The sequence below is a fragment of the Varanus komodoensis genome, unplaced genomic scaffold (genome assembly GCF_004798865.1).
Source record: "Varanus komodoensis strain SLA01 unplaced genomic scaffold, ASM479886v1 scaffold26, whole genome shotgun sequence".
Taxonomy (NCBI): Eukaryota; Metazoa; Chordata; class Lepidosauria; order Squamata; family Varanidae; genus Varanus; species Varanus komodoensis.
This window is the reverse complement of record NW_025335684.1, coordinates 3,262,747-3,277,364: the sequence shown is the minus strand read 5'-3', so window position 1 is coordinate 3,277,364 and position 14,618 is coordinate 3,262,747. Positions and strand designations below refer to the sequence as shown.

General features: G+C 51.7%; 1 protein-coding gene across 1 annotated transcript in view; it reads left to right on the top strand.

The window, feature by feature from the left end:
* Window positions 1-14,618, top strand: part of MAD1L1 (mitotic arrest deficient 1 like 1) — a 365,974-nt gene that overhangs the window by 229,799 nt on the left and 121,557 nt on the right. The window contains exon 16 of the mRNA XM_044433287.1: window positions 3,437-3,644. Coding sequence (XP_044289222.1) covers window positions 3,437-3,644 — 208 coding nt within the window. The remainder of the gene's footprint in view (window positions 1-3,436; window positions 3,645-14,618) is intronic.

Here is a 14,618-nt window from a genome sequence, read left to right as displayed (position 1 = left end):
GGATTCTATTGCAGCCCTGAATGCTGGCTCCGTCTCACAATGCGGTTCCAGCACGTGCCTGACGTTTAATGTCATGCGATCAGCTCCCCAAACAATGACTCAAGTGGGGGTGGACTCAGAAGAATGCACTGCGTTTCCGTGCAACCTGGCCCGGGCTACCTCACGCCTGCACGTTTATAAGATCTGTGGAAAGAGCGGGGCACAATGGGCTGAGGGAAGGAGGGAAGGAGGGACGGGGAGACGTGCTCGCGGCCCCACACCGGGAGTGGATTTTGAGCTAGGAATTGGCGCGAATAACCCACCATTGCTTGCTCCTCCTTGATCCCTGCAGTACAGCCTTAGGAGTCAAGCCTTCCTGAGATGCAGCCTTAAGTTCACGGACATTATATTATAGTGGTGAATGCCTAGGATTAAATCTCCGATGTCGCAGGTTGGCCTTTTGCAGCTCCACCAAAGCATGGCCTGATTAATGACTGGAGGGATGGGAATGCGCTTCTGAATCCCCCACTTGCAAGAAGCTGCACCCCCGTGAGCCTTGAATGGCTTAGGCCCCTTTTCATGAGCATCCAGCCTGTGGATCTTGGAACCTACCACTTATGGGGGGGGGGGGTTTTTTTTGCAAACATTTGGGGGGGGGGGATGTTTCCCCTGCGATTCTTGCCCTGCACAATTCACCAAGGCAGATGGCCTGCAAGCCACATGCATTTCAGAGGCACGCAGTGCCTGGCTAGACGGCTGTTAAAATCTTTCCTGCTTCTGACGGGGGCAATCCCACCGTTGCACCGGGAACTCAACTTCTACCAGCCGCCCATGAACGCTGCCTTGGCCTGCGTTTACGTGCATACAAAGGCTTCTTACGGCAACTCCGCCGGGTCCTTTCAGCCAAGTCCTGTTAATCCCCCTTTGCACCCACCTTTTGACAGTTCCAGGGCACAGGCAGCCTGAGCAAGATTTTAAGCCTTGTGTTGCATGGATGCTTTTTAACTCTTTGCTGGGCCTCTGCCACCAGCGGTGTTTTCTTCGGCTGTGTTCTGCTGTTAAATAAGGGGTTTGTGCATCCGTTCGTGTATCACTAGAGGGCACTAAAACAGCTGCAAGATCTTTAACCTGTAAGCTTCTGCGATGTTCGCTCCCAACTCTGCTCAAGAAAAGGGTGAAGTGAAAAATGGTCCTTTGCGTTGGGTGTTTTGCTTTGAAAATGGATCTACTGTGCAACCCTAATTCATAATGCAAATTCCGTAGGAGAATTTACTGCTGGCCAAGGAAGTGTCAGTCACCAAGGAGAGCTGCTGTTTTGACCATGTGTTTGTCCTCTGCAGGAAGGAACAAGATAGAAAAACAGCCCTCTCTTTTAACCATTTATTTAGCAGGTTGGTTGTCCAAGCAGTGATACACAAGGCCATACAGTATTTCATTCCCCTGTTAAATTATTTGAGTTTTGCATGGATTTTCTCTTAGATGCTCCAAGTGGAAGGAAGCAAACCCAGCGCTGCTGACATAAACGGCTTCTTTGAAGCTCCTCGTGGGCTTCTCTGCTGCATAAAACCCCTTTGGAACTCTAATTTTTCCTGTTTTGCCAGCTTCATTCACCTTTGCCACTAGTGAGCTGAATCTCCCTTCTGTCCACTTCACCTGAGCCTCTTCTGCTTCATTGGCACTCACAGAGGCTGTGAGAGATCGCATCCCTAGTACCAACGATCCAGGATGCTTCTGGAGATGGATTCAATACAGCCCTATCTTGCTTTTGAAATGGGCAATGCAGAAGATTTGATGGCCCATCAAAGATCAATTTCTTTTATTAACTGGCTGGGTGGAGTCCTTAATTATCCCCTGCTGGCTACGAGGCTCTGGATCATGGGTGGTGTGTAGTGGTATTTGGGTTGCTAAACAGAGCCTTTGGGGGCTCTGACCAGTGGGCCAGACAGCCACTCCCATCCCTGAGCTCAAGCAATACAGCCCGCTGTACTTTCTCCAGCCTCTTCACCTGTGTGCATTTCTCTGTGTGCATGGGCTTCCACTGCACACCTTTTTCTCAGCACTTCTTCCCGAGGCAGAAAACTTATAGCTGGGAGGTGGCTGGCCATAGCTAATGGCAAGCTGAAGGAAGGTTAGGCCTGGTTTGCATGTAGCATTAGGTTGGGTATGGTTTGTTATTGAATCATTGGTTGTCTCTAAATCCTGGATTGTCCTTGTATGTGAATGCTGTACTGTGGTTTAACTGTGAGTTGTTAATACTGAACAAACCAGGAAGAGAGCCATGGTTTGATGTTGGGTTATACATACTGGGCTATAAACAGGACTTAGGGCCTGGTTGCCTGAAGGAGCGTCTCCTTCCATATGTGCCTGCCTGTTCCTTAAGATCTAGGGCAGACGCCCTTCTCCGGGTGCCCTCCCTGAAGGGGATTAGGAGGGTGACTACCTGGAGAAGGGCCTTCTCTGTGGTGGCGCCCCAATTGCGGAATTCACTCCCCAGAGAGGTTCGCCTGGCACTGTTACTTTGTTCTTTTCAGCACCAGGCCAAAACCTTTTTATTTTCCCAGTGTTTTAAGACCTGATTGTTCTAATTGGGCTTTTATTGTTAGTTGAATTTTTAGGACACTGTGTTTTATTTTTACGTTTTGCATTGTTAAACCTTTCTGAGACTTTGGTAATGGGACAGTCTAGAAAACAAACCAACCAACCAACCAGAGTGCTCACAGTTCAACAACAGGTCATACTTACCCATATCCTGGGCTGCCATTATGTGAGAACCACGTCATAATAAGCAGGCATAAGCCTGTTACTTGTCTTTGCATCTTGGCTTTCTAGAAAAGGGGGATCGTTGCGGCCTCCCCGTTTTTCTTGCAAAATGTCTGCCAAGTACATGACTGCATCTTCTAAAGATATCAGTTTAACTTCACCGTTGTCTCTCTTTGAAAGGAAATTAATCAGCTATTCTTTGATCAGGCTGATCAGTTAAACTGCTATAAATATACTTCACCTCTCAGGAAATGTGCAGCGTGAAATTTCTTCTTAGTAGCCTGCTCAGGAAAAGCTGACACAATGCACTAATGACGACCACATTTGAGTTGATGTCAAAGAGCTGCAGCGGTCAATTAGTCCGCGGCTGCATCCAGCATGGACTTGAAATTATATGTTCCGGTGAAGTGCGGAACACCTGATAATAAAGCCGTTGGTTCTGTCCCTTAGACATTGCCCTGGCTTCACGTAAAGCATGCGCTGGGCGCCACTACCCCTTGCTAGATGATTATGGCTATCGACCCTCCCACGCTGAGCTTTTTAACAACGTGGAAGTAACACCCCCACGGTAAAACAGCAGCCTGGCCCAAGTCCTGGCCCGAAAATGCTTGTGCACGGTGTTGCGGTGTCCAGCCTGTCCTCGTTGGTGTGCTGCGCCTCCGCTGAGCCTCACTGGCCGCACTTTTGTGCTCCGCAGGGCTTTCATGACCCCAGCAAAACCAAAGTGCTCCACCTCGCCCTCAACCCCGCCAGCCTGGCCCGGCAGGAGCAGCTGGAAGAGGAGGCCCGCCTGCGAGAGGAGTGCCAGCGCCTGCGAGAGATAGTCAGAGTGCTGGAAGGGGGCGGCCCCCTCCCGGAGGACCTCAAGGGGGCCGCCAGCCTCCAGTCGCCCCAGGAGCTCGCCGGTAGGTGCCCGCCTCGGTCGTCTCGTCCTTCACGTGGTGGTGGTGGTGGTGCTGCTGCTGCTGCTTGAACCCGTGCCAGGGAGAGTGTGGGGAGCCATGTGTGGGGGAATTGAACAGCAAAAGAGCAGCACATTGGAAAGAGTTTAAGTATATGGAAGCATTTGGGGCCGTGCGTTTCAAATGGCACTACAAGCACGGTTCGCCTCTTGCCTTTCCAATTAATTCCTTGCCGTCGTCATCGTCAGCATCTTCATCATCATCATCATCCCAGGGTTTAGAACATGGGAGCTGCTCTAGGTGCTCCTGAGCGGAAGGGGGGCTCTCTGATCTGCCCCTCTTTTAGGAGAACCCAAGGCCAGGTGCAAACACACAGGGGGTGGCGTTGGTCCACAGTGGAGGAGAGGGGACACCCGCAGCCGGCGTGGCTTGAGAGTAAGGGAGATACCCAGGCAAAAGCATCCGTGTAAAGCACCAGCGTCCACGGCAGGGGATTCCCTGATGAGGACCGAATGCATCCACAGCAGGATCCTACCTGAAGGGCACAGTAGCGCCGTCGTAGGACCAAACGAGATGCTCTCTGTCAGCAAACCAGCTTTTGAGCACTCCAGGACTCTTTATTGGGCATGTGAGTGCATGCCTGTGGCTCGTGGGCGGCGTATAAATTGAATTAATCAATTAATAGTGTGGAGGAGGAGGAGGTGGTGATGGTGGAAGGGGCAGAGATGGAGGAGGAGGAGGAGGTCTGGGAATGAACCAGCACGGGCAGCTTTCTGGCAGGAACACCCTGCTCACGCAGACAAGGTGTGGCAGGATTGCAACCCTTTGCTGTTAACCTCTGAGCCTGAGTTGCACAAGCGAGGCCGGGAGCAAGCGAGGCCGAGCAGAGCGGCCAGCCCTGAAAGCCCTCCCCGTCAGCAGCTGCGTGAACTGGTCAGCCGGAGGTGCCGTGAAAAGGGGGGGGGGCAGAAAAGTGCTCCGCCCAGCGAGCCCCACCGGCAAGCGGCCGGCTGCCCGGTGCCTCCTCGATCCCGGGGGCACTTCCTCCTGGAGCAGACGGGCAGGGTGAACAACCTCTCCAGGCACAGGGGCCGCCCTGCCCCCTGGGACAGCTGGCCGGGGCCACCGGTCCTGTCGCCGCGCATCCCTCCTCCAATCACACGACGCGTGGCGGCTCCGTGGAGCGTATCGCAACATGCTTGCGACCCACGGGGCTCGTTTGTGCTTTGAATGCGCAGTCGGCCAGTGCTGAGCCGAGCTGGACATGGCCCTCGCGTGACCTGCAGCGGCGAAAGCGGGCGGCTCGGTGCGGGAGTGACTGGGAAGCTGCACTGCCCTGGGAAGCTGCTCACTGCAATTCCGGTCGCCGAGGGCCGAATCCTGCCTGCGAAACCTGTCACACTGCGTGGAAGGGCCCCCACTGCCCTGAGCCTGCCTTTCGCTCCTCTTATCATTGTCCGGGGGGCTTCTGTGGAGGTGAGATGAGCTGTTTGGAGTTGTGCACTCTTCTGTCATGGAAGGGGTCCTTTGCTAGATCTCCAGGTGGTCTCGGATCGTTGTGTTGCTCCGTTTCCATGAGGATCTGAAACTCAGATTTAACATAAAAGAGAGATGCCCCGGTGCAGTCTTGGTTGGCATTTTGGCAAGGGTGATGCGCAAGTACGCTGCAATCTCGTGCTGAATGGAGCGGTTAAAGCATGAAGCAGCCAAATGCCAACGGGCTGCGTGTCTTAGAAATGCGTATTGTTTAGGGTCTGACCTGTGCAGGAGAGCACAAGCGCTGGAGAGCTGATTACTGCCTTGCATCAGTAAAAGCTGCTGCAAAAAGCTCACAGAATCAGAGCATCACAGAATAGCTGAGCTGGAAGGGGCCATGAAGGCCACGGGGTCCACGCCCTGCTGTTGCAGGACAGCAAGTTACACCAGGCCACCCGGAGGGCCATCCAGGTGCTTGGGGTGGGATGCAGTCTTTCCAACCCATTCCCCTGGACACGAGCTGTGTGATGCCTCACTCGGGTTGTTTTGTGAACCAAACGGCTTTGTGTATAACAACACAGCAGGCAAGCAAGTTAGTAAAATCTCAGCAACCGAAGTTAAAGCTGAGTGGCAAACTGTACGTACAGTGAGAGGTGGCTTCTCTCTCCTCTGTTAATATGAGCTCCATAAAAATAAAAGGCATTTATTCTTGGTTTTAAGATTTCTGTGCAGCTTTGAGAGCTTTCTTAGTGGAGAAGCAATTCTGTCCTGATTTTCCTTAAAAAAAAAAAAACCTGCCAGGCGTGGTAGGCAGGGCGATTAAAATGGTTGTATATTGCTTTCCGAGGGCGATGCTGGCACACACTGAGTGTTCACCTGAGCTTGTAACGGCTAGAAATGGGGAGGGTGCTTCTGCCAGCCCCCCACCAAGCTTGCAGCAACCACAGCACTTTAAATTTCAGGATCAATGGATTATAATTACAGTAACAGAATAATCAGGAAAAGATTAAAGGCGATGGAGCCTGATGGATTTTGACTATAAAGTGCTGACCAGGATTCAGCCATTCAGTGGATGGGATGCGCTGTGGACTCCCTGATGGCCGTTCTGACTTGCGGGTTAGGTAATAAGGATTTTTTTTATAGCGGGTGCTAAAGCTCATTAAATGTGACTCCATTAAAAATCAAGGTTACACCGGACTGTAAATTTCTCTGAGCGCGGACGGTGGAGGCCATAGTTTTGGCCATTTGCCATGGAGTTCATTGGTGCTTTTCTCGCACCCACTTTGTGAGAGTCTCTATGGGCTATTAAGAAGGAGCACTTTTGATGGGGCCCTGTGAGCACCCATCCTCTCCCTCCCCTTTCCCTTTTGTGCTGTGAAACTGGCAGACAGGATGGCCTGTGCCTTACTGATGGGCAAAGCTGCAGCGGCTTTGTTGCCAGCATGGGCCAGGTTGTCGCGCCTGGCTTGTGACAGAGCACCGATAAGGGCGGGTTGCCACGTGAGGAGCAGCTCTTCCAAAGGTCCGTGTCCTTCAAGCAACGTTCCAGGTGGAACGTTCCAAAGGATGGGAGGCGCTTTCAGCTCAGAGCCTTCCTGTGTTTTGCTTCCCTGCCATCCCTGCTCCCCTTTCTCAGCCCTTCGTTTCCTTCCAGGCCTGCTCTTCTTTTATCCTTGCTTAATTTCCTCTGTTTCACTTTCGGTGCCTTGCATACTTTGTCATACTAACTCAAAGGCATCCTCTGATTTTATTTCTGATTGCTTTGGCTCAACCCCTTATAGGATTCTGCAGTTGTCCCTGAATAGGTCAGTTGCACTGCAGATCAGTCCCGACGATTAATTTCTGTCAAGAAACGGCAAGGAGAAAAGGGAGGGCACATCCGCTGGAACAGCGTCTCGCTCCGGTCCTCCTGCGAGCTCTGCGTGGCAGAGTAACTGACGGTGTTTCAATAGTGGTTAGCTGTGCTCGACTCAACTCTTTCAGATTCTCCGCACAAGTGTAATGAGATCCTCTCCCGCCGTCCGGCCACATCCCCGGGTTGCTTGGCAGTCATGGATGGTCTCTGCACTTTATTCCTTGGAGAGCCGGAGAGGCGTGGCTGAAATAGACGGAGGGGCCCAAACGAGACGCATGGTCTGTCTCTGCGGGTTCCACAGTCATTCTCCCGTTCCCGCTGCACAAAAGCCAGGAAGGGTTGGCTGGAGCCGCAAGCTGCTGCCGCCGTTGTCATCGTTGTCCCCGTCCCATCCCCGTCCCATCCCATTTGTATGCCACCTTCTACCCAAAGGTCTCAAGGTGACTTATGGCAGAAACATAGATACGTACAGTAATAAATACATAAAATGCATCATACTCAGTAGGCGCCTCAGCAAGCTGGGCTGGCATGAGAGTGAGTCCTGCTTCCTTCGCCAAGATTGCCAGGGCTGGTCCATGAGGCGCCCTGGGGGAGAGCAGAAGCTGCTCTCGGTGCCCCTCCTTGGACGGCAGAGAGTTCGGCAGCTGTGGCTGGTCTCCGCTCATGCAGCCTGCTCCTGTTGCTTCAACAGCTTCGGTTTCTTGTGTGCACGCCGGTACGATCTCGGTGTGGCCGTGTCTGCTTCGAATGGCGCTTCCCGAAATAGGCTTACTGTGGGACCAGCTCTGCTTTGGCAGAGTCCAGGTATTCCGAACTGCCCTTTTTCTGCAGTCTTGCCCACGTAGGCGCCTCTCGGGGTTCAGCATGTGGCTCAAGGGACTAGCTGGCCGCCAGTGGCCGTGTCCTTTAGCCACACCGGGGCTCCGTGGACGGACTCGCTCGCACATGTGGGCCGGGTGATGTGGCGTGACTTGCGCGATGTGCCTTCCTGCAGCTGACGGGGAGAACTTTGGACTTGCCCAGCAGGCAGAGCTGCTTGCTGTTCACAGCCTGGTGTGTCTTGCCTAAATGGTGGCTCATTTTTATTTTATTTATTTATTTATTTATTAAAACATTTTTATGCCGCCCCATTCGCCGAAGCCTCGGGGCGGCTTACAACATAGATAAAACAATAAGTTAAAATATCCATATAAAATAATCTTAATTAAAACACACAGTATAAAATAAGCCGCCCTGGCCAGATAAAATTCAATTGTATTTTCTGTGCTTCTTGAAAGTATAGACATGAAGTCAGGATGATAGTGATATTATATTATTATTATTATTATTATTATTATTATTATTATTATTATTGACAAAGGCCATGACAAATACATCAAATGAATACACATAAACAGCAAAATGAAAGATTTTAGCGATATAAATATAAGCAAATGAAAATATACTATGTCTGTGGGTACATGGTTACCTTTATGTAGGCAAGCTTTGCAGACCTTCTGAAAAATGGGTTATCTTAAATTTCAGAGCATCAATAACAAAAAAGACAACAATCAACCTTGGCCATAACCCTCCCCTCCCTCCCTCCCTCCTTCCTAACATGGAACCCATTGCAAAGCAAACCGAAAGTTTAGCTATGAATTTAGACATTTGGTCGGATCAGAACTTCAGTGGAAAACTTAACCATGATCACTGCCTCAGAAAGCCCTTGCAATAGAGATTATTAATTGGAATTAAATTGGGTAATGAATTAACATTAAAATAATCTAATCTTGTTGAAGTGACAGGCCGAAGACAGTAAAATTAGTCACTGCCCAGCTCGCCCTGCTCTGCCGATGAGCCTGCGTGGCACGTGCGTCCTTCGGAGCGTGGCCGCAAAGGGGCCAGGTGGCATTACGTGCGCCTGGCCGGCTCGGTTTCTTCCTCTGCAGTCGCTTGCGTGGCACAGGGACGGGCAGGCCCATGGGATTCCCCGTGGTTTTACTCGCACTCCAGGTTCCTTCAGCTGGACGCCTGTGCAAAAGGCAGACACGGAGAATCAAATCATTCCGAGACCGGGAATTTATCCTGAGTACTCAAACGGAGTGGCGTTTGGCCGTTCTTCGGCACATTCCTAGCCTTCTCCGGTTCAGTCGCATAATTTAGGGCAAGGGGGAGCCGTTTTGTGGGCGATATTTTGGAACGGTTGCGGAGTGGGGCGGAGCTACTGAATTCCTTCAGATAACTCAGCAATCGATCAGTAGAACTCGCTCTGCTTTTATGTGTCTGACATTCGACACACAGCAGCCAGGTAGCATCTGTCTGCAGAGGATAAATCCCTGTTTGCCCGCCTCTGCCATGGCGCGAGAGTTTGCGAAGGACAAGGATTCCCCTTCGTGGTCTTTGTGCATCTCACATACGGGGAATTTTCTGCAGCCGAGAAGGTCTTTGACCCATCTTTGACGAGTCAGCCCTTTGAGGGCAAGTGAATTTTGGCCACAGAGAGCTGGCATTTAGATGTGTCAGGCCTCTGTACCAAAGCAGAGGACAGGATTCTAATGCCCAATAAGTCCTTCTATTTGTTCTGTTTTCATCCTTTCATTTTACGAAGGAGAGTTGTTTTGTTTTCATTCATTCTCCATTCCAGCCCCCTTTGGGAATGCAGTAATAACAGTAATGATAGTAATGTTAGCGACCTACAGGTACGTGAGGGGGTGTCAGACGGAGGTGGGGAGAGACCTGTTCTCCCCTGCAGAGGAAGGCAGGACACTCTCCAACGGAGCAAAGCTCAGGGAACCAAGGTTCCGTTTAGAGGCCAGGAAGCACTTCCCGCCAGTCAGGTCCTCGAGGGTGTGGAATGGGCTTCCATGGGAGGCCGTTGAGGCCCCATCGGTGCGGGTGTTCAAGGACAGGCTGGATGTCCACATGGTGGGCATGTTGTGAGCGGAGCCGGCTGGTGCCGGAGGTCAGACTAGATGGCCCAGGAGGCTCCTTCTGACTCGCTCTGTTTCTATGTTTCTATGTAAAGAGGTTGTGGGGAAAATGGGAAGGATTGCAAGGTGTCTTCAGAAGCTGGGTTAGATGCCACCCAAGATGAAAGCCTTTGTTTCTGTGCAGACACCTCCGTCTTCACTGGTACTTGAGCCTTCTGTAGGTTGTTAGATGTTCTACTCCTGAAGAGAAGAAGGCCATGGACTAGGCCTCAGCCTTCACCTTCAGAGGATGCCAGTCCCTGGTCCTCAGAGGAGACTTCGGGGCGAAGGCTGAGGAAGAAGAGTCACCGTGGGAAGACGTTCCCACTTCCCCAAGACCCAGGTGACCAGAAAAGGAGGAGTTTCTCTTGGTCTGGAAAGGCTGTTCTTCTCTCCTCAGGCTCTGAGGATTCAGGCCATGAGAAAGGCAGCATGCCATAGCTGCTTCCTGTTTGAGATGGCTAAAATGAGCCCGGTGTGTTTAAGAGGCAAAGCCTGAGACAGAGTGAAGATGGGGAGCAGAGCCCAGCCCAGCAGCGCCTCCGTTTAAGTCTCCAACCCCTGTTGAGGCGACGTGCAGGCAATCCTGTGGAGCTCCTACTCTCAGACCCACTCAGAGCATTCAGACTGCCGCTTTCTTTCTCTCTGGCTTCCGGAAAAAGTGGACCTCTGCTCAAGGTACTGGGCCATAACAGAACCCCGGATACATCACCCAAATGCTTCATTGAGTGGGAAAACCCCAATGTTGAACCAAGCCATGGAAGACTTGCTTAGAAGGTGGGAACAGACAGAGGACTGGTATCTTGCCTTCAGGGTCATTCTTGGCTTTGACAAAGTTGGGGTGATACTATTAAGCCACCGAAGGGGAATTGCCCAGATGGAGTCTGGGCCCACGCAATTTTGCATCAAGGGTTGTCCTCGATCGAAGACCCCCTGGTGGAGCGCACTTCCATCAAGATCAGCAGGTCTGCAGATTCCCGATTCTTCCCCTCTAGGATTAGAGATCGGCCCATGCGAGCAGGCAGGCAATCTGCACATCTATATATCCGCCTGTTTTAGAGGAGTCGATTTTACTCTTCAGATGTTCCTTTCCGGCACACTTTAAGGTCCCTAAAGCGCAGCACGCACTGGCGCCTTGTTTGTTTCTGTTCTAAACTTATGCCACATTCTCTCTGGGCAGTGCATGCGAAAGATGAAAATGAGACTGGAATTTGTGGCTCAGGAAAAAGGGCTAACGGGGGAGGGAGAGCAATGGAAAGGAGTCAAGGACTTGGGGGCGGAGGTGGGGGCATGAGTCAACCAGATATTTAAAATTGCATCCCAAACCTTGAGAGCACTTTCCAGGAGAGGCCAGAAATGGCTCGGTGTGGAAAAGGGACGTGCATTTTGAGAGGGGTTATTTACACTTCCTAAGATTCCTCCGCCTCACCCAGTGAGCCAGGAGCGCAAGCTGTTTTCAGGTGCTTCCGGGACCTTTAAGGAGCAAACCAGTTAACCCAGCAGGGCAAGCAGAAGCAACCCCACCCCCCCAGAGTTGCCCAAGTTTGGACAGAACAGTTGTAAAACTTTGCCAAACCCCCTTCACTGGTGCAGAGAAGGGAAGGGGGTGCGATGCGCAGAGATGAAGCTCTCCAGCGGCACATTCTCATCTCGCCGAGCGAGGCCAGTAAATTCAGGACGGAGGGGAGATTTGGACCAGGATTCTGGGGGGGGGGGCACCTTATTCCTTGCACAGAACTTTCAGGGGTGACGGTGTCTTTAAGGGGCACCGCTTCGCCCACCTTTCCGAAGGGACAGGCCTGAGATGTTCATCTCGGGTAGAGCGAAGACGCGGAGCTGGTTTTCCAAGGAGGCTAATGGATGAAGCGCCGCGGGCGTGAGGCAAGGCGTCAGGGCTGGCAGCCCCGTTGCAAGAGCAGCCGGCCTCGTTCCCGGGAATGTAAAGCCAGAGAGGGGCTGCTTAGTGTCTCTGAGCATCTCTGCTCCTCTGAGGACAGCGGCTGAGAGAGATCTCTTGTTCCTTGCTCTCTCACTGTGACAGTAGCTGAAAGTGTCCCTGTGTTTGGGGAGCAAGGAAGGTTAGAATAGACAAAGAGGGAAATGAGAAATGCTCTCCGTAGCGCTCGAGTCAGTTCCGTTGGGTGCATGAAATAGAGCCATACATCTCTCCTTCGCCAGGGGCGGTTTTGCTGTCATGAGGAGAAAGCGTAATGAGCAGTGCAGGGACTCGAAGCCCCGTCTGTTCCTGCTGAAAGGATCCATGGAAATGGGGTTCCTGCTTCTGTGCTTCCCCGTTGCTGAGGACTCCTGTTTTGGGGGTCAGCTTCCGCCACGTTTACAGCTCATAACGGTGTTTCCCAGTTCGGTGCCTCAGCTCCCCTCGGCGCCAGCCAGCCTGTCCAGCGGTCAGGGATGCTGGTGGAAAACATCTGGAGGGAAGCAGATTGCGGGAGTTTGGTTCCTGAAGGGACAGACCTTCCGTGTCGGCGCCTCCCCTGCCTCTGGCCAGGCCTTCTTTGGAAGGAGCCATGGCAGTGAGCTTTCTGACTCTCCTTCCTTCCGCGTGGGGTTTGCAATAGGAACTTCCCATAAAAGCCGTTTGAATCCCCACCACAGACTGATCAGGTATGATGTGCCACATGGGCTGCCGGACTGGACGCCCTTTCATTCATCGGCAGGCCCAAGGAGAAAGGCTTGTGCTGAGGTCTAAGCGCAGCCTGGCACTCAGTCCTACCCTTAGGATAACCAGCCTGCTGGGGTGGCAGAGCATTCTTGGGGTGGGGGCCAGGGCTGGTGGGGGGGCGGAGAGCCTCAGCTCTCTGCCCAGCCTGTTGTCAGTGTGTTGCTTCAAAGCTTTGTGACTCTGTGTCTCAGTGAATGACAAAGCACGACAGAAACCCATTGGAAGAGGTGTGAGAAATCCAAGCCTGCAGCAGGGGCAGGAAGATATCAAGTTATGGGGCGGAAATTGTATTGGGTCCCTCCATATCAGGGAAGCAGTGGCGGGGGGGGGGGGGGATCCAATTTTAATAGAGAATGAGTGGGTAGATATTTGAAGAAGTGGAAGGAAAGGCCAGGGGTGGTGGAATATATGCACCCAAGATCAGGAAGATAATGCTGCTGATCAGCAGGAAAGTTTACTCGCATTTTATCTCCAGGTTTCTCAATTTCCAGATAAACACATTTAGCAGGGGCTGAAATTTGTCTGCATTCGCAGTCTTCAGTAACACCCTAAGGCTGCAATTCTCAAGCAACTTATTTCAGCGGAAATCTTGTTTGCATTAAGTGGGACCAATGGCAAGTCAGCAGCTAAACCTCGGTCTGAAAATATGTTTACTCCAAAGTTTCTTCGCCGTCCAGTTCTCGGGTGGGTATTTGTGCAAGATCGTGACAACAAGCGATGCCCCTGCCCTTCAGGCTTGCTGGGCTCTGGAATTAATTTTTGCTTTTTGGATTATGTTTTTCTGTTCAATTAAACAAAAACGTACTGAAATGTTAGGGAGGGCTGGGAACCGAGCTTGCCTTGCTCCAGGAAATGGGCACTAACCCAGCAGGCTGAAGCAAGCTCTGTACTTAAAGAGTTTATACTTGACAAGGAAAATGATGGCTGTGTATGAATCTGATATGCAGAATTGACACTAACAGTGTAAACATGGAGACCGCAGGACTCAGCAATTCCCAGCCTAATCAAGTAAGCCAAGCTGCACGTCCACCCAGCTGTGGGATACTGGAGACTGATTTCCATATTAAACGAGGGAAGCTACATAAATCCAATGCTTAGATTGATACTTTAATCAGAGAAAAGGCAAGAGACACGCACGCATATGGTTCCCCCAAGACGCTTGGCTTGACCCCCATAAGCGTATATACCATTTTCAGTCTCTCTGTGATTTGTTGTCCTCGAAACACACGCACGGATGCAGCCAAGCACTCAGAGGAAGGACTTTTATCATTCTGAGTCTGCGTCCGACTGGAAGTTTTATCGCTTCTCCGTTTTTTAAGCTGCAAACTTTAATCCATTTAACTGGTAGGTGGAGTCTCCAGTGTTTGGGCTGATTCATCACAGGGTTGAGGTTCCAAGATGCACCTGTGGATTTTTTCGAAAGATGAACTATTAAACTCCGTAACACGTGCAGACTCCACTGCTCGGCGCCATAAGCCAGTTTGCCAGGGCACTGCAGCCGCTTACGTTTCCCGGCGGAGTTTGCACCTCAGGGGGAGCCTGGCTTTGCCTCAGCATCAATCGTGGATGGTCCCTCAGTATGTCCCTTGTCCCATCCAGCAAATGGCTTGGATGAGAGTGCATGAAGCCAAGCCAGCACCAGTGTTCATTCGTTGAAAGCAAGGGGTGGGGAGAGTTGTAGACAACCCAAAGATGAGGTGCAAAATAGGAGCAAGTACCTGGGCTGAAGAACAGGTGCACGGCTAAAAGGCATGTGAACAGGTGCACATAGCCGCTGTAGCCCCCGTGGCGTTTTTTAAAAGCCAAACTGGATGCATTGCATGCCAGCGCCTCAGTAGCATATCCAGGGTGAAACATGGGCTGTTTTGGCATTATTTGAGGGTTATGTTCTGTTAGCTGGTGCCGCATCACAGGGCTAAGGACCGCGGCTGCTTGTTCTGCATCAGCCATCCCGCTCACTCCCAACAGTGAGTTAGCATTATTCCAGGGACAGTCTGTGCCTGGGAATGTCGCTG